Genomic DNA, 19,608 nt, shown 5'->3' on the forward strand with positions numbered 1-19,608 from the left:
CACCCAAGGCATTTGAGCAAATATTCTATTCACAGAAGCCTATTCAGGTCAATAAATGCTGCAAAAAGGCACTCGAGTGACCCCAAATTCTCCCAGATTTGTGAGGATCTCAAATTCCTAGACGGGCCCATACTGACCTATATACATGTTGGACCTGAGACAGAGAAGCTGTTGAAAAAATTAGGACAGCGTCAAAAAATAGCATCATAAAAGCTACATGGTGAGTTTTGTAAACACAGAAGTGAAATATTCAGCTTTCAGGACTCAGGTTTATGCATTGAACCTTCAAAAAGCTTCTGGGTGAGTCCTGCTGAGGGATGGGTTAACCCCACATATGCAGGGTAATTACAAAGCCAGGAGGAGCACACGGGGAGCTGGATCGGGACTGTTGTGGCTGAAAATGAGAGAAGCAGCTGTGGGCTACAGGCGCTAGGTGTCACTGGCTTGTGTACAGCATCACATTGATGTGGACAAAACCTGGTCGGCCGCTCAAACAACACGGCCATTGTGCGGCAGGCACCTCAGCCAGTCACCTTGGCTTCGCGCAGACAGGATGTTCAGTAATCAATCCCTCAGGGAGAGTTTCTCTAGGTGGTACTACACATTCTGCAGCCACGGAGCAGGGATTCAGAGGGATTTGAGTGGGCAGAGCTCTTTCAGACACAGCAAGCCTGTGGCTTACGACTGGAACTAAAGAGTTTTGACCCTCGTTTGTTTAAACTGCACCTTTCCTCCTGCGAGTTGCACATTTCTAGCCTCACATTTTACTCACCACAAAAGGAGGCCATGTGGATATAACTTCACTTAATTTCACTTTATTGCTCATTCAGCTCGATCTCTAGGGACTTCCTCAAATTCACCTCTCCTGCAAGTGGTCTGAAATACTCGTAAGTACTTATTGAGACCACAAGAGGCTGAGGACTTACAAATATACGAGCACGCGCTCACAGCCACTTCATAGAATAATATATAATCAGCCAAGGTCATTAAAAATCAGACATTTCTCCCCGTTGAAGACATTTGGGGATAGAATGTGAATGTAATATCCTAATTAAATAAACACATCATTCCATGTAAGCAGAGCTTGGCAGTGCGAGTGGACTTCTGGCACTGGTTTCCATGACTGCCCCGTACTGCTCCCAGTCAACTTTATAATTGGTCTAGTTCAGCTAATCAGACCACCAAGCAGGGTCCAAATGGTAACTGTTACAGAGTGAAACCAGCACCCTGTGAAAATCTGACTTGGGGATTTGGGGCCAGTAAGTAGATTAGGGTGGTAGGAGCTGGTGGAACCCTTAATGAATGAGCTGAGAGTTTCTTTTTTCCCCCCCTCATCTCGGTGGTAATCCATAAACAGCTAAAGAAAGCGTGGTCTGGGGGGGAAGTGTGGCAAGGTCTGATGTCAGGGAGGACAAGGAGGCAAAAAATATCTCAACAGGTAAATAAAGACGGACAATGGACCAACTCAGCAGCAACGGTATTAATATTAAAGGAGATTAATCTGCACCAGTGTTGAAAATCAATTGATTTTTCAAGCAAAAATGACACTTCAAGCATCTAAATTCTTCATTTTTCCTGCTTTTCTTTGTATTATGTGTGTGTTACCTAAAAGTCTTTAGATTTTTGGAATCACCTTTGACTTTAGGAAGTTAAGTAGTACTGATGTATATACTGAATCCAATTTAAGGATAAATTATATGATTTTACGGACCAAATAATCTGCAGAGTGGTCAAGAATGAAAATAATAGATGACACGATTTCATATTGTACTGTAAATTCAGGCAGCAGAACTTTTTCAGCCAAAAATATCACACACACACTTACTATATTCATGAGCGTCAGAACGTAATTTTGCACGTGCTCCTTGCCGTGGAAGCGCACCACCGAGTCGTCCACGGCCAGCAGCACCTCGATGTTGTAGTCGTCTTTCTTCACGTGCCTCCTCTTGCGCTCCGACTCCGACAGTTTATGCTCGACGAGATCCAGAGCCGCGGGGAGGTCCGCGATGCCGAAGTCTGTCACTGCAAAAATACGAGCAGCACATAAACAAGTCAATGAACAGACTGTGGGAACCTGATGCATGTATGATATTTCTTCTCTTGTTTCGGCTTCTGTGTAGTGATATATGTCAGTGTCGAACTCGACATAAAACACATTCAGTCTTTGAGTCTCAGGATGAGCAGGAGGAATCCTTTGGGATTACTGACTGGGCTGTGGACTCTATATTTTCTAAGCTACTCGATCTCTAGTCAAAACACTCCCCTCTGACTCATAAATCGTTGGCCTGGAGAGTCCGAGGTCTATTTCCTCTCCGCTCCACATTCAACCAAACTATATGTGCATTCAGAGGACGGATCCCAACTGGGTTACACCAATTCCAGACACTACATTCGAGAGCTTTGTTTGTCTAATATGAAACACAACACAACTGTGTGACTTTGGCCATGCCACAAACCTTGAGCTCAAACATCATGTGGGATGAGACCTCAGAGAAAAACATTTTGTTTTTTATTTTCAAGTGACATGCAGTGATTGAATTGACAATTGAATTGCTTAACATCACTAATGCAATAAATGGAAAGCCCTAGGAGAGAGAACCGCACGGCCAAAGCTGCAGAAGGACGATGCTTTAAAAATGTTTAGTCTGCACCTGGATCTGCATGAAAACACACACACTAATAGACCATTATGAGATAACATGCACCAATTATTTCCAGCAGACCAGATTTAATTAGAATCTTGCAATTTTGTAATGTTCTGCGATTTAAACAACCAAACAAATAAACAGACCCATGCATAATCTCTTCAGCGGGGCTAATAATACACTCACATGTAATCGGGGGGAAGTGTTGACAGACACTGAACATGTCTGGCAGTAAATTGCTTTGTTCAAACATTTGTGGATGATAAAAGACCAGTACATTGCTGGAAGCTATGAATTATTGCAATCTTTTGTAAAGACCCTATTGATTCAGGCCTGCCAGATACAAATAGAGACATGAGAGATTATCTTATGCATACCATAAAATCCATTGGACAAGGCGTTTTCAGAGGGAGAATGCATAAAAATCAAAACAAACATGAATGCAATCTTCTGTAAAACCCATTAGAGCAACTGGCTCCAGGTGAATCTTGTGAAAAACACTTTCTATATAAATGCAGATAAGAGCATCAATGTACACCATGTTGTCATGCAAAGTCGTGACAACATAGACAAATTAGCACATGAGAGCAAATCTACTGTAACGGCAGAAACTGGACCGTTTTTAATAAGCAATAAAGAAAATGACAATAAAGCTGTTATTATTACCACATATTCTTATATAATAACAATTAAAGTGTGGATATAGGGGGCGGTGTTTAGCTCAGTTGTGTTGAGGCTATAGTCCTCACTGCAGGCGGCCCGGGGTGCGTGTGCGCCTATATAATGTGGCTCTTCGCAATACCACCGTAAGAAATTTGGCTCTTAGACCCTGGCTGGTTGGCCACCCCTGATATAGACTCTAAATGAGAGCAATGGAGCATTTTATTTATTTAACTCTAACCCTCATTCAAGTTTATCCTATAAAACTGTTATAGAGGGTGGAAAAAGGGCAAATATTTGATAACACAACAAAAGAGTAAATCTGTAAAGAAAAAAAAAACCTAACCTCCACACCAGTGAGGTGTGAGAGCAACACCAGACTCAGGCAGTGACTCACCTGCTGCAATATATTGTGTGTTATACTGTATTTCACAGGTACAGTAATGGAAAAAGGAAAAAAGGAAGCAATACTCAAAGCTCTTCACTAGATGGATGTAGGACCACCGTCTGACATCTGCATTACTGCATAGAAGTGGTGCATAATGGGTTTCACAAGGGTGGTAGAAGATTTTTAAAAAATTATAAAAATGGTCGTGGAAAAATGTGAAGGACAGACTTTGAAAGAGAAATTGCTGCGCGGGATCTACAGTATATGAGCTCTACGGCTGTGAAGTAAAATGCAAATATCCATCCATCAGTTTTACAGTCACAGACAATGGGAAATGTGAGTGAATTATTGAGTATAGTGAAATCTTCCACCAGATGCTCGAGCCATTGTTGTAGCGAGGAGGGAACAGAGGAGGAATTCATGATGGAGTTTGGTCGTTTGACTGTGAAGGGAAGGTCACTCCCACCCTCCACCCTCCCCCCTCCCCCCTCCCTCCCCACCACTACCACTGGAGCCCAGCATTCCTCACTTCACCAGGTGGTTTAGTGCACACTGCCTCATCTGCTCATGCACATGGAGCGCCGATAGGACCGAGTTAAAGGATCGCGCCGAACGCTGCAGGGTTAAGCGGTTTTACTGCTGCTTCTCTAAAGTTTTCATTCATTTCATTTCAGTGCATAAATCAGCGTGTGTTTTGGTCTGGGTTGTATTAAGCTTTGTTTTCACTGCACAAAGCACTGAGACGACAAAAAGCAACAGGTACGCAAATCAAAGTGTAAACAGCGGATATAATACAGGCCAACTGTCTGAGGTTGTAGCTCTTAAACCTGCTGCTTTGATTGTGTGTTTTTTTTGTTTTTTACATATTTTTCATCCCGTGGGCTGCATAATGAGCTGTGATTATAACTAAATTGTATCACCTTCTAAAGCTGTACTGTGTTGACAAATAGACACAGCATCATTTCAAGAAATATCTGCGTACACATGGATCCACTGAAAATGACTCAAACCCTTGTAGTACCGACATACGCCAGGCCTTTGTGGAACGTGTGGCGCTGTATCGCTGCCGCACATAAAGACTTAAAACAAAGATGAAGAGGAAAGTTTCCCCGCTGTATTAAAACTCCAAACATTATAAGTGGATTAAATGTTGACTGGAAGTCGTGTCAGTGCAAATATGACAATCGATGATGATTTAACAGGCACGAGGGAGTGAACAGTAGTCAGCTTTGTTGTTGTTGCATTAGGCTACGTCCATAGACTGTAACATCTAGCGGTGTGGCTCAGGATAAAGGTAGAGCGGTGGGGGGTATGACATCATCATTTCACAAAAGATCCGTTTTGGGCATCCGATAAAATACTTGTGCAGATCTGTATTACAGTATTCACACACTCAGATTTGGCGTAACTATACAAAAACACCTAGAATGGAAGATGTCAGTTTTGTGTGATGTTGCTTTCATGATGCAAGTGCGAGTGTGACGTCATGACAGACTGAAGCTGTGGGCAGCGAAATAAAAACAAAGTGCAGAAAGATGCTAAAGTGGTCCGTATAGGTTTCAGGGGAACTGCAAAGCCAGGCGTTAAGTCGCATTTTCATCTGGTTTGATATAGTATAAACATTTTGAAATGCAGCTTTAACAGCAGGAAAAAATGCATTTGAACGAGATTCTCTGCTGTGAAATGAAAAAAAATGTAGAAATACTGACTTTTCTTAAATATTGTTGTGCCGTTTCATGTGAGACCAGAGGACAAATGTCCCTCCAGGTGGACAGGGAAGTTGTTCAGATATAGTTCTTGGTGCTGTGAACCTCCCGTGCACCTTCTCATAAGCACTTATACTCTCACATGTAGGCCTACTCAGCCACAGTCAAAACACACACACACACACACACACACACAGCGCTTTCTGTTTCCACTGACGTCACGCTCCCTCTCCTTGCCTACCTTCATTGTGGAGGTCCTCCCGCCGCTGGCCCGTCTCCCGCTTGATGGCTGACCTGCGGTAGACCACGTGGACACGCCCCTTCACTTCCACATCCTGCTGGCCCTTCTCGAGGGGCTCGATGAAAAACTCTCCACTATCAGTCCGGATCAGACCTGCCTGGAAAAAGAGGGCTTCAAATTAGTGCGCCCCTCCTCCTTCAAAAGGACGGTAATTCCACTGGAGCCGGTAATTATAGTGTGCCTGATCAATTGGAGGATTTGGAGAAGGGCTGGATGTGGGGAATGACGCAGGTAGACACAATTTGGGGCCCTTTCAGACCTTCACCAAGATTTATTGAGTGTCACCGTGATTTCACCCCGAACGAGATGATGAGTAGCGATGTCTCAGTTCGGCCGTACGTTTCCATCTGCTTTACGTCCTTTTTGATGGATTCAGCGTTCACCCTTCTGTCAGACACTCTAACAAGCTCCGATATGAAGCTGTGACGATCAAAGCCTTGTATTGAAGTTTGACATTTTTGCTCTGAATCCCCTCATTCAAAACTCAATGATCTAACTCTTTCATTAAGTGACTGTAAGATGACATTTACTACTGATTTGAGTAACTACAACAATTCAGCTTTTGCTTCAGTGGAAATATTATGAAACTCTGTCTTACCCACAGCAATTCACTAAATGTCTACAGACACACACACAACAAACACCGCTGTTAACGTGTTTTTCTTTTCTTTTCACTGGTGGCATAATAGCCTGTGGCTTGGCACTTGAAAACGTGTTCTTCTGAGACAAGAGACGCATTAAGTAAAAGTGAGGCACACACTGACTGAACTGTGGTACAATCAGGGGTATAATGTGCAAACATTCAGTCTCTCTCTGTGTGTAAACATTTGCACACAACGATTTCCACATAGTAAACATCCACAGTGTTGAGGCGTCTGTCCTGGATACTTAATGTTTTGAATGAGTGTAATCAAGTCATAAAGTTCAGTAGAATTTCTTCCCACACAAATAATTGGCACTTTCCACTTGTATATTTTCTGCATATCTGCAAATCTGTTTGGCAATAGTCAAATTCCTGCACGTGATGCATTTGTAGTCTGTGTATTAGTATTGACCTGAACCGGATGAGTGATGTTAATCATTTATAAATAATCATACTGAAGGTCTTTGGTTAGCGTGCAGTGTCACCTACCAGAAAAAAAACCTGACTCACACTGACTATTTTAAAACAACAACAGCAACAACAACGTGTCAACAACGTGAAAACAATGTGGCAAAGTGAAAGAGGAGTTTGACAGCGGGTTCAGCTCATTGTTTAGCCGTACCGCCCACAACTCTCACTGTTTTAGTTCACACTCTATTACCATCATGCGGCCACAGCAGCTGCAGCAGAAAAAGGAAAGCCATGAAAACAGCTAAATAACACAGTTAGCAACTAGCTGGCAAACCTTTTAGCAAGTAAACCAAAGCAAATATTCAACCTTTGCACACAGATACTAAGTTGAAATAAACAACAATGTTGCTCTCTAAAAAAAAAAATGTTTGCGAACTCTAAAAGGTGAGAATCCGTCAGAGTCGTTTCCGCTGCCCCCAAGTGGCCACATAAAATATATATTTTTGCAAATGAAATCTCTTCCCTTCAGGTTACATAATTACTTATGTAAGTGAGTGAAGAATGCTGGAAGGTGATGTCCAACAAAATCTATGATATATATATATATATCCTCGGCTCTCATTAGCCTTTGTAGAAAGTTTCTACCACTATCCATTAGTGAGAGCGCCTTCTTCCTGTAATCTAGATGATCCCACACTGGGAAAGGGGCAGTGTACGCCTCAAACAGATCACCGGTCTATTGCAAGGGTGACACATACACAGTCAATCCATATAGGTGACAAGTCAAAAGGTGAGCAAAGATATGGACACAAAGACAGACCACATTTACATGCATTTACATTTGTGTCACCATCAAGTTTCTATTAGGCTTAATGAGCACAAACTGTGCTGTCTGAACACAAAGCACACTGCAAATGACATTTCTCATATCCCTGCTCCTCACTGAGAATATATAAAAAAAATCTATCCAGCCTATCATTATGCTTATGAAGAAGGCACACCAACAAGATTTTGGCAAGTATGTGTGTATTTACAGCTGCAAAAAGAAATCTAAATACAGTGCAGCAAAGAGAACATTGTGCCTGAGAAAAAAAAAGAAAGAAAGAAATCCTCAGCATGCCGTCGCCCTGGACTAACAACACAAGAGCCATGAACTTAAGGGTAGACATATGACAGTGAGGGCAAAGAGGAGTGAAAGAATCTGTCCAGCCCCTGACCAGGAAATGCCAAGTAAGACATGCTAGAATACTTCCTCTGTGTTCTCTTATTTCAGCAGTGGGTGGAAAGTGTCTGTCTGTGAGGGGAGAGAGCAGCAGCATCTGGAAGGGCCTACAGAGGAACCAAATGTAAACATATGTACGCGGCATGGTGAAGTCTGGGCTAGGCAAGGACATAGGTCTGCTGTCAGAGGTTGGGGAGAAGGAGATATGTTCATTTTTGTATTATAAAAGGCTTCATCCCACTTAAATCACATTTAGAATAAGTAGTAAAGACCTGATCATGGTCATGTATTTGCATTTTTGCTCGAAAATGAATGTCCGTGTATAGAACTGAAATAATTAATTCTTCAAATCAACTTACCATTTTTCATTTGTCAAGAAAAATGCCATGACATTTACTAATCCCCGCCTCTCAAAGATTTGCATATCTTTTCTTCTTTCTCTGTTTCACATTAGTGCAAATCTAAAATATTAGAGAGGTGAAAATTAGCATTTTGACTATTGATAAGAAATGTAATTTTCTAGCTAAACGTAACAAAGGCATCATCATCATCATCATCTGCAAATCAATGGACCAATTTTCCAGCCCTGAGTAACGTCTGCAGAGCTTCCTGTCAACCTAGCAAATACCACCAATCAAACAGTTTTCATAGTTTCTATGTAGCCTAAGAGGCCAAACCCAGGGACGCAAAGAGTATCCATGCTGTTGAAGGTGACACACATGAGCGTATTGGTATTTTTAGCCGTGTTAGTGGCGTGACTACAGGGATGGTAATGTCGGTCGGGTGATCAGCTGATCCACCTCTGTGGTCCCTGACTGAAAATATCTCAACAACTATCAGATGGATTATCATAAGATTTTGTACACACATTTAAAGTTGCCTTGGGATGAACACTGGTGATCCCTTAACTTTCCTAATCTAACCCCAAATGTTCAAATGACATTTATTTATACAAAAATACCAGAAAAACTTGTAACATTCACACGCCTCAGTTGTATTCTGAGTGAAGTGCAACTCTTACCATGCTAAAGTAATATTGTGAACAAGGTTAGGGTTGTACTGTACATGCTTAAGGCTACTGTAACGTGTTAACATTGCCGTTGTCATTGTTACCATTCTCACATACATAGCATTTAGCTCCAATCACCTCACAGAGCCAGTAGCATGGCTGCAGGCTCCTCTTATTAGCTCAACAGCTTTCCTTATTTGGATCATGACAGCTGGTCAGCGGGAGGAATCTCTTACTGTGTGATGTGAGTGTGCATGCAACTGCGATGATTATGACACATCAGCCCTCTGTGGAGTAGGCTACAACTTTCATATCAGCGTGAGGTTAACGCCAGCTTCTGCTGCCTGTGCTTGAAAACGCTCTAAGTCGAGACAGAAAAGCAAAAAAGCAAATAAAGCTAACCCTTAACCTCACCGGTGCACTAAATTCCACACATTGGTAAGAGCAACTTTGAAGGTGGATATTTACTGTATGTAATTTCAGGGAGACTTCTGCTCTGCAAACTAGTAGTTGGGGTCTGTGACCTGTTCGGTGCAGCATAAACACGGTGGGAACAAACAAATGAGGTGACAGCTGGAAACCACCTCTCTGCAGTTAAGTCTGTCAAAATGAATATTTTATGCATGAATCGGCTCCAGGGTGTATGTTTGGTTTCAGAAGTAGGAATGTAATGAGGTAAACATAAACAAAACACAAAGTGAGTGTGTGGGAGTTCAGCCCATATGTATTTAAATTAAATGAGCAAGCAAGAAGTTGGACCACTGTTACTGTAATTACTATAATGTTAATAGCCTAACAACAACTTGACGTGCTATATTCTTAATCTTTTTATTATGACAATATATATGAAATAATAAACACCTCATACTTGGTGATTCTGACTCGGACTATACACTTTTTCGACCCTGAGATGTCTGCAGGTCATTACAGGATGCACCACCCCAACAACCTCCAGCTATAAGATATGACAGCTAATAAGCAGCCTACAAGACAAGACCCAGGGCAAAAAAGGACAGGCGAGCAATGGCCTGAACCACTTGCTGCTGCTCTCTCAGCTTTGAGTGCGTGGTGATAAATGAAGGTGTCTCAAATGACCCATGTCAACACGAATCCTCTCTCATCTGCATTGTTGCAGATGCAGTAAAGAACAATGTTCAAAGCACTTTTAGTGAGAAAATGAATGGGAAAATATAAAATAGCCAAGACATTCTTTCTCTTCACAACTCTACATGAATAGAGATACGCAAGCGGCAGACAAAAACAATGCCGCAGAGTACCAGTATCATTAAGTTGTCGTGTTGCACATCAAACACGGTGGTCTATTTACATCATGTGCTGAGGTAATGTGACGGAGGTACATGATGGACAAACACAATCTAAAAATAGGAACAAGGGCCACAGGCCACGGATGCTTGAGCTGCAACGTGCAAGGAAATCAAAGTCCAGCCATCATTCCAGGAGCTTAACCTGTAATTTGTGGCAGACTGTTTAGAAACATGTAATTTGGGTCCAAGGCACACTCTTTGTTTATCCACAAACAAGGGACAGAGGAGGGAGAGAGTAAAAAAGGTAATCCACCGTCAGCTACTGAGCTCAAGGTATTCACTATGCGAGGTCACACGGTTTGCTTTATGAAGGGCCATCTATCTCGAGGAATGGAGGAAATGAGACTTCAGATATCATATTCATGTTAAGAGACACAGCTATGACAGACATATCCGTGATGTTAGATATTTTTAAAAAAAAAGCATGTGTGGTACAAGCAGGGAGATCAATAAGCCAGGGGAGTAAATCATGGCTCAGCAGAGTCGCGGGTTTGAAATAATCGTATGAGACAGGTTGTGGGAGCAGGGGATTACTACTTGATTCCTTATTATCAGCTTTCACATCTCACTGTGCTGGGCAACAAAGGGCATGCATAGCTGCTGATCAAAATGAGGATTATGAAGAGAAAATTGGGCTTCTAATCACTCATCTACAAAGAGGGAAAAAAAATTATAATTTAGCTGTGAACTTAACTGAAGTAGAAGATTATGAGGCTACTATTAATGAGTAATTGTTTTTTATTACAAAAGTTATTGGCCTAAAAGCATCCATTATTATTATTATCAATATAAATATTGATAGCACTAGAAGTAGAACTAATTACAGCATCAGAGTTTAGATGTTGTAGTCTAGTAGTAGCTGGGTGTAAGTGGTGGCAAAAGGGGCAGTTGTACCACCACCAATAAGTAGTAGAAGAAGAAGATACAGTGTGTATTAGTGTTGTAGGTGTACAGTAGTAATAGTTGCAAATATATTAGTAATCCTTCTAGACAAGGAAATAGTTGTAGCAGTATGTCGAAGAAAAGGTCATCGTGGCAACAGTAGTAGCAGAGGAAGAAAAAGTAGTAGTAGCAGTCCCAAATGCAAGAAGTATAAGAAGACACAGCAGTGGCAGAAATGCAGAAAAAGTGATAGTAATAGTTTCAAAGGTAAGTGGAAAAGGAATAAGCAGCTGTAGAAGTGCATACATTCTCAATACCATGTGGTAACTTTTACAGATAGGGAGGCCGAGCCAAAGAAGGCTTGGGTATTGTGTTACATGTAAATATGCAAATTGAATAAATATGTCTGTGAAAAGGAGTTATTAAAAGCAGACGTAGAGGAAGAAGCAGCTGTACCAATAGCAGCGAAGGTAGATGCTGTCATAGAGGAAGAAGGATAAGTTGTATTAGGGACAGTGGCAATAATACTGTAGTTGAACCGCGACCAAGAGGAAAGTAGCTGAGGAAGTAGTTATAGTTGTGGAGGCGGCTCTGGTCTGTAAACTATCTGAAATATTAAGCAGCAAGAGTAGTGTGCATGTGTTGTGCATATCATAGTGTGTGTTGGAATGACACAGACGCACTGTACCTGCTGCAGATCAGTATTAGAGTGGAAATAAATCACATTATTGGCAGAGAAGTCGGGCTTCTACTGATGGAGCTCTTAATTTAGTGACTTTACCACTGCCAGCAAAGTACTGGAACACCAGAGGATACTGGAATACTGGACTGGGACCAGCCACGTACAGAATTCCTGCAAACATTCATGAATAGAACAATTTATGCAAGCATTTTCCATCTCCAATGGATGGAAAACTGCACCCCCCCATCCCCACCCACCCCAAGAAAACAGTTCGCCGACTGCCTGCTGACTGTTGCTAGGTGGCTCTCTCTCTATTTAACTGATGGACACAGAAATAGCGCTCTTCCGACTGCGGTTATCTGGCACTTGTGTTTCCATCACACATGTAATTCAATCAGCCCGTCATCTGCGCTAATTCCCAACACATGAGGAGCTCCGGTATAATCATAGCCGTCACTCATCGCTCCACAACAATAGCTCATGCCGGTCTGGAGCGCACAGCTGTTGCCATCTAGCAGGGATTACAGCCAGAAAGGAAAGATATAGAAAACGCTGACAAGTTGGTCAATTAAACATGAGACTGCATTGAAATGAAATTGAAAGTGTTGGTCATGTTGTGGAACATGGAGTCATTTTCTATCCACTTTGTGACCTCAGTTGACAGTCAGATTGTGCTGTGAGGCCCAAGCAAAGATATTAGATTAATTTGCACCTTTGCAATATGTACGTCTTATCTGTCATGAGCTTGGATTGCCATAAATCTTACACCTCCGGGCACATGGCAGGAGACCAAGTTAACATAATCTGTTTCTGGTGATGTCATGCTTTGCTATTTGGGAATCATCTCTATGGGAGCAGGCCCTCTGCAGAGGACAGGTCGAAGCAAAGCTTATCGTGGAAATTCAGATGTTTCAAAGCTTGGTTAAGAGCTGTGATGACTGCAGGTGTGCTCTTCAAAGTCTGAGTAAACAGAAGAAAACAAAATTATCTGTGCAGCTGTGATATACAGTGCATCTGCTACTATAACATTTCATAGTATGTTTCTGTTTTCTTTGAGGGACCCCATCAAACGTAACTTCTGAAGATGGAGTGCTGGTAGTACACATGTACATATAGTACAGTGCACTATAGAGATCTGGCCCACATGCGATGGCCTTAAACAAATGATTCATGTCCTTGTTCCTTCAACCGTCCTTTCATCAGACATTATCTTCTCTGTGTACTTCCACATCAAGCAGACACTTCAGACTAAATAATTTGCCTGTGAGCTGTCTGAGCGCCTTCAAATGTTCTCCAAACACCCCTGCAGGCACAGACACGTCCATGTTTAGGTTGGCTTTGATGCAAGGAAATGCATAGATGATATTTTTTTTGTCTATCTGACTGCAGCCTTTAAAGGATGAGCTCCGGCAAATCACAATAAAACATCTCTCCACACATGCAACAAGTGGTATCTAGGCATCTTTACGGATAGTTGTGGTTTTGCTCGCCTTGTCTGCGACCTTCAACCACCACCGCTGTAATATAGAGCTGATTGCAGTGTTGTTCGTGAGTGATGCTCGCGAGGCTTTGAAATCTGACATTTGAAAAGGTCAACAGCAGCAAGTCTTTCCAATCCCAACCTTACACTACATAATATGCTCAGACTTTAATGACGGAAATTGAAACTGGAAATTACCTTTTGACAACTGACAAAAACTGACAACTGAAAATGCTGGTGAGTTGGTTGAATAGTTCTTTCAAAAGAAATAACTTGAGACAAAAGCAAGGACTTCAATTATCTACCATATTTGAAACAAATCTAATCCACAAACCGAGTGCCATATGGGGAAACAAATCCCAGTCAAGATGCTCCGGAGGAACCATACCCGACTCTTGCCTACAAAAGTATAGAGATGGATCACAGCCATCTGGTTCCAGACTTCCAATATGCCGAATTAATGTTTGGCTTAGCTTTTTGACTTTTCCATGGATTTACATTCTAAAGCAGATTTATGTGACACAATCAATTAATTTGTTGCCTGCTTTCAGATGGTGTAGCTGATCACTGACCCAGGATCTAATTTTGTCAGTATTCATAATAATAATAAATGAATAGCACAAAATTGTACTATTTACATCTTCTTTAAATTAATGTGCTGATGTTCCGTGACATAGCAATGCTGGATTGTCTTGAGTAACGTGACAATACTATTGGGTTATTTCAACATTTTCATGTCAGAGTTACCATAATTACCAGATTCCAACTTCAACATCCAAGTCATAATTATGTCTAACAACATAAGATTTTTCTAACAGCTCCAATATGTTCAACTTCTTCACTACAAGTCAATAAATCATTACTTTTCAAGGTTATGTACAATATAGAGTTTAGCTTGGTGCAACATTAGCACTGCATTTCAACATACTGTAATGGCAGCCATCATTTCTAAACCATTACAACTGATTTTTGCTTTATGTCTTGCTTAGAACCCTGCAACATTGAGACTTCTGTCTTTTCTGTGCTTAGGATTGTAAGAAGAATGCATTTAAACTCTCATATCATGTTAGTAGGTGAATACAGCTTTGTGCTGTTGTGCGTCACTTCTGGCCCTAAGTCACTGAAGAGCATATATACAGTTGCTTCTCAGGAAATTACTTTGTAAGTGAGCAAAGCATGGCTTTGTCCACACGCAACTCATTGTTATGACATTCAGAAGAATGAAATGACTCTGTGACATCTTTCTTTACTTGTTCTCTCAGCTTCAACACTGACGTGGTGGTTGTGGCAATGCAGGAAAAAGTATGTGTGTCTGTATTGTGCTGCTGATGCACCATAAAAAGAAAACTCAGTTGTATTGAACTCAACTAGCACAGACATTAGGTGCTGGGCCTGCTGAAATTAAATAAATAAATAAAGATTTGAATGAAATAATGTATTTTTATTTTTTTAAGTGAGTAAGAGTGTGTGATCATTTGGAAAAGTTAAAGTGTGTTTTTCTGTGTCACTTGGAGGCCAGAAGGTTATCTCCATGCTCATTCCACTCGTTATTTCAGAGCAGTTCAGAGAGCTGACTCCAATTCAAATGTCACATGTGCGTTTGAAAATTCACTTTAATTTTCTCCACTGCAAACAGCCATTAGTGGCTAAGCTCACCTCCCACGCTCTGCACGATCACAGGGCAGCACAGTCCAACAGCCAGAGGTGACACCAATGGACTGCATTAGAGCAGAAGCAGACTGATGCATACATGGTGGTAGTGGAGGAGGACGTGCATGCATGCCCTGGATGGGTGTGCTGCTGGAATTGTGGTAATTGATTTTGAATTGATTTTACCCCAACAAACCGTGCTTTAAACACAGTTTAAAGTTTGTTTCTTCTCTCAGGATGGAGCCCAGCACCATTTAAGATTCTTGTCAGTTTCATTGGATTCCAGAGCTCTTTTAACTGCACTACTGAGAATCCAAATATTTATACAACCTTCTGAAACCACTCCTCCAGTAAAATCCAGGTATCTACAGTACACAGATATTCAATCACTTTTGGTTAATTCTGCGCGCCTAGGGTTGGGTTTTGATATCCAAATAAATGGCAGATCAGATTCAAGGTACTGGAATTTGCTACGGTCCGGGGAAAACCAAGTCTTGTTCCAAATCTTTAACCTCTGGATGAGGAATATATAAAACAATCACGTGGGAGGTTCCTAAATTTTAAGCCATGGCTGACTGTCACTCTTACCAAATGAGATACCAAGATCATTGATGGAAGTTTTAAGTAGGCCACATTAGTTGTAGCCACCGGTAATTCAATTCTTCAAAGCTTTAACCAAATGTGAAATGGTTTGTTCATGGCGCTGAATCCACTGAGAATTATTACCCAAAGTCTCACCCTACAGAGTATTTTAGCATCTTTCAGCCCAGTTTTGGCTAAGGAGCACACCGCTACACAGTTTAAGCTCTTTCTTATTGCTCGGTATCATTTTCAGATGTAGCTGCAGCTGTTATCGGGCAAGACTCAAATACCTGCCCAGCACCTAACAGCAACTGATTGCTCACGGGACACTGAAACAAGCCAGCAAACACAGCTAGTAAAAAAAAACAAAAAACAACAACAGCTAGTGAGAAGCTAAAACAAGCTGGTGGACACAGTGAAAGACAGATATTGAAAAGCTAAAACTCGCAAATGTATTGGCAACAAAAAGAAAAAGAAAGTGAATAGAAACTTTTAGGAGTTGCAGGAAAATGACTCCATGCTAATGTCCCTCCATATGATCACCATAAAATGTGATATCAACAGCTTTTTGAACTTTAAGAAACAAAATAAAACTTTGCTATTGTCTAGCTACAGTATATGCTCCACGTTTATTCTCAATGCTGGATGGTTTGTGACAGAAATATGAGAGGATTCAGATTTGCTGACCACATGGTTTCATCTTCAATTTCCAAAACCGACATGCTCCTGTGTCAGTTCTCATGCACCACCCTTCAAGGTTGCGAGTTGGTGCGAACATTTGACCCCCTTCTCTTTCTACTCCAGCCCTGTTATTGGCTCCCTGACTGAAGTCTTGGCCAGTAGCACATCGGAATCACGACACTCAAACTGCAACATGTGCCGGCTCGTGTGTAAATGAAAGCTTTTCTTCACCGGCAAAAAAATATGAGCGTTTTGAAGGACACGGAGCACACAGATGGACAGCATAGAAATGATGCTGCAAGAGTGGGTTAGAGAAATGTCTGTGAAACTTTGATATTACAGTAAAGACTGGTGACATTTAGAATCCATGGTAACCAATATTCAGCAAAGAGCTATCACTTATGTTTGCTCAAGGCGGGAATTGTCAAGCCTGCACAATTGCAACCTTATTGGCCTGCTTAATAATAAAATCTGATTTCATTTATTTAACACCAGGCCCACACATTGAAAAGATGGATTTCAGATATCTCATAAGGATGTGATAGCTTAGGTCTGAAATTATGAATATGAATAAATGCATGCCAGCCAATGACATCACACATTCTGTCTGACACAAAGAAGGAGAAGCATCTTTCCTACTGTGCATTGATGACTTACCAGTCCATCACAGTTGCTGATAGCCACCGTAGCCTCCGGCATGTCACTCACATCCCCGGTGAAAACACAGTACCCATGGATACGTTCCTTGGCCTTTTCCTCAAAGTCTTCCTGCCATTCCACAAATGCCCCGGGGGCCACCAGCCTCCTGTTGGCCCTCAGGCGGAGGTGCAGTTCTTTCCCAAACACAGTGACATTGAAAAACAAGTGCTGAGTCGAGGAGGAGGAGGTGACTGAGGGCATCTCGGGGGCACCGCGGGCCACCCTTCTTTTGCTGCCAAAGTCTGTGGCGGCATCAGCAGCAGCAGCACCATCACCACCTTTACTTCCACTTCCAGCAGAGACCACGTGAGAAATGTACCGGCCATGGGAGTCTGTGCTGAATGGCACGATAAGACCATATTCACTTAACTTTCCAGAGAGTTTTTCTGATGAGACAGATAGTGTCAAGTGAGAATCACATTCACAGACCTATGGCAAGCAAGTTCCAATGGAAAAAACAACAACAACTATAAAGCAAAGCTGAGTGATTAAAAAGACATGTGCCATACAGAAAATGACTTCAAACCTATATAATTATATAAAACATGTGTAAATTAGCAGTCTTCATGAAATTGAGGTATTATGAGTGAAAAAAATGAACTATGAAAAAAATGAAATGTGTTGTGGATGTCCCTAGGATAGCCAGTGGTGGTTCAATACATTATATTGATATTTTTCCATCCTGGACAGTTAAGCTGTCAGACTTTTGTTTGTTGTGCTATTAATTTAAAATAGGCCATACATCATAGTTATCATTATTCAATCAGATTCAGAGGTCGGGGTCTATTTCCACAGGCACACTCCACACACAATACAAAAGCAATGCAAAAAAGAAAGAAAGAAGAAAAGACAAGAAAAGAAAGAAGTTGACAACTCACCATGCGTTTCTGCAGCGAAAATATGCTCCAAAAATAGATGACTGAGTGAAAAGCACATCAATAAATACATACAATCCATAGCGAGGGCTACAGTGTGAGAGCTGCCACTTCAGCGCTGAGTTTTCCTGAATGTTGTAAACTTTGAGCAGAGCCCTTCCTCCTGAAAAAAAGGAGCACAAATGCAGGAGAAACGTCCTCAGAACAGAGCTCCAGCGAAGCAGCCGGGCATTTCTGAGCGTTTTTCCCTCTAGACGCCAAACTGACGGATATTCACAAGTTGTTTCCAATCTTTTGGCCCGTGCTTAACTACATAGACCAAGACTGCCCCATCCATTTAGGGAGCTAAGGGGGGGATATCTGGGGTGCTGATGACGACAACTCCCCCGGTAGAAACCGGGACGGTTTGAAGAGGTAGCCCAATTCTTTTCTTCTTCTCCTTCTTCTTCTCCTCTTTCCTTCCTCAGATAACTTTTTTTTAAAGGGCAAGAGAGCAAGTTAACGCACGCCTACGCTGAGGGGAAAAAAAAAAAAGTCGGAAGGGTTCAGATAAAGTGTGCAGAGACAGAGTGTCCCGGTGGTGAAACATCTGCCGTCCAGTCGTGCACCATTACGCACCAATGGTTCGGCTGCGGGACTCACAACTGCTCAACTTGAAGCCACTACCAGCCAACAGTGGGAGCGCCTCTCCTCTAGACTACCACATATTAAGCCAAGCGATTTTTTTTTCAAGTCAAAAAAAAGAAAGAAAAAAGAGAAAGAGTTCAGTCGTTATATCATCATATCCTGCAAAAAGCAGCAGCCCACCTCCACAGCTAATATTCACTCTTAACATCCACTTTTCTCTGTTAAAGTGGGTAAAACTCTTACAAATGCAAAGCAGTAACTTATGTTTGCATATGAGGCAGTGATAAAGTGGCAGTAAGGAGGAGTGTAAAGGTCCTCAGAGGAGCTGCTTAAAGAAAAGCAGGACATGTTAAATAAAAAGATATACATTAATTTATATTATGAATTTAGTTGGGGGTTTCTTGCAGGCATTAGACACATCCTGTACATCACAGGAATACATATACAGCCCAAAAAAGAGACCAAACTCAAGGTATCAGAACATATAAATATCAAAACCATAAAATAAATGTACATATTTTTTAACATATTCTAAAATGCCGTTAAGAATACTGTATTGAATTTACTACGTGACAAAAGAAACACAACAGCAGAGACTCTGCCTCTTAGAATAATGCTCATATGTGTATATGTACAGTGAATCACTTTTTTTAGACTTTATTCCTATATCACTTTAGTGTTCAGACTTAAGAGGACATTTTCCAGCATTACAGTGTTTTATTATGAACTTCCAAACTTGTCTTCCTCTTACTGTGCAAGGAAACTGAACAAAGACTGAATTTCACACTGAAAAAGATCCAGCTTTGGAAGAGACTCAGTTGATTTGACCTGACCTGACAGGAGTCAAAGCAGTGATTGTACAGTATCAGTATTTTCCTAAAACAGACTTAAAGAAAAAATAAGGGGCAAAATAAAGTAGAACTGGTTGCTAACGTAAAGTGCCAGTGTGGCTTTAAAGAATAAGCCTATGAATGGCTGCAGGGTTAAAATCTGATTCAGTGCAACTACATATTTTCCATGTCTCTTAAATGCAATACTAGTATCAACAAAGCACACACAGCATTATTCAATTTAATGACCTCATGCAGTTTGTATCTCTAATTTTCATAATCTGGTCTAATCCTGCAGATGTCACTGTGA

At 41.4% G+C, this 19,608-nt stretch overlaps 1 protein-coding gene across 4 annotated transcripts in view; it reads right to left on the reverse strand.

Annotated features, from left to right (window-relative positions):
* adamts14 (ADAM metallopeptidase with thrombospondin type 1 motif, 14) overlaps nt 1-18,390 on the reverse strand; it is a 45,438-nt gene extending 27,048 nt beyond the window's left edge. For 3 of the 4 annotated variants that reach the window (XM_083994494.1, XM_083994493.1, XM_083994496.1), the window contains exons 1-4: nt 17,845-18,390; nt 16,925-17,352; nt 5,641-5,797; nt 1,826-2,022 (exon numbers count right to left, since the gene is read on the reverse strand). In XM_083994494.1, coding sequence (XP_083850620.1) covers nt 1,826-2,022; nt 5,641-5,797; nt 16,925-17,352; nt 17,845-17,923 — 861 coding nt within the window. In that variant the 5' untranslated portion in view covers nt 17,924-18,390. The remainder of the gene's footprint in view (nt 1-1,825; nt 2,023-5,640; nt 5,798-16,924; nt 17,353-17,844) is intronic. The other variant, XM_083994495.1, reaches the window with a different exon arrangement.
* Between the last annotated feature and the right edge of the window lie 1,218 nt (nt 18,391-19,608).

The sequence above is a fragment of the Trachurus trachurus genome (assembly GCF_905171665.1).
Source record: "Trachurus trachurus genome assembly, chromosome: 19".
NCBI lineage: Eukaryota > Metazoa > Chordata > Actinopteri > Carangiformes > Carangidae > Trachurus > Trachurus trachurus.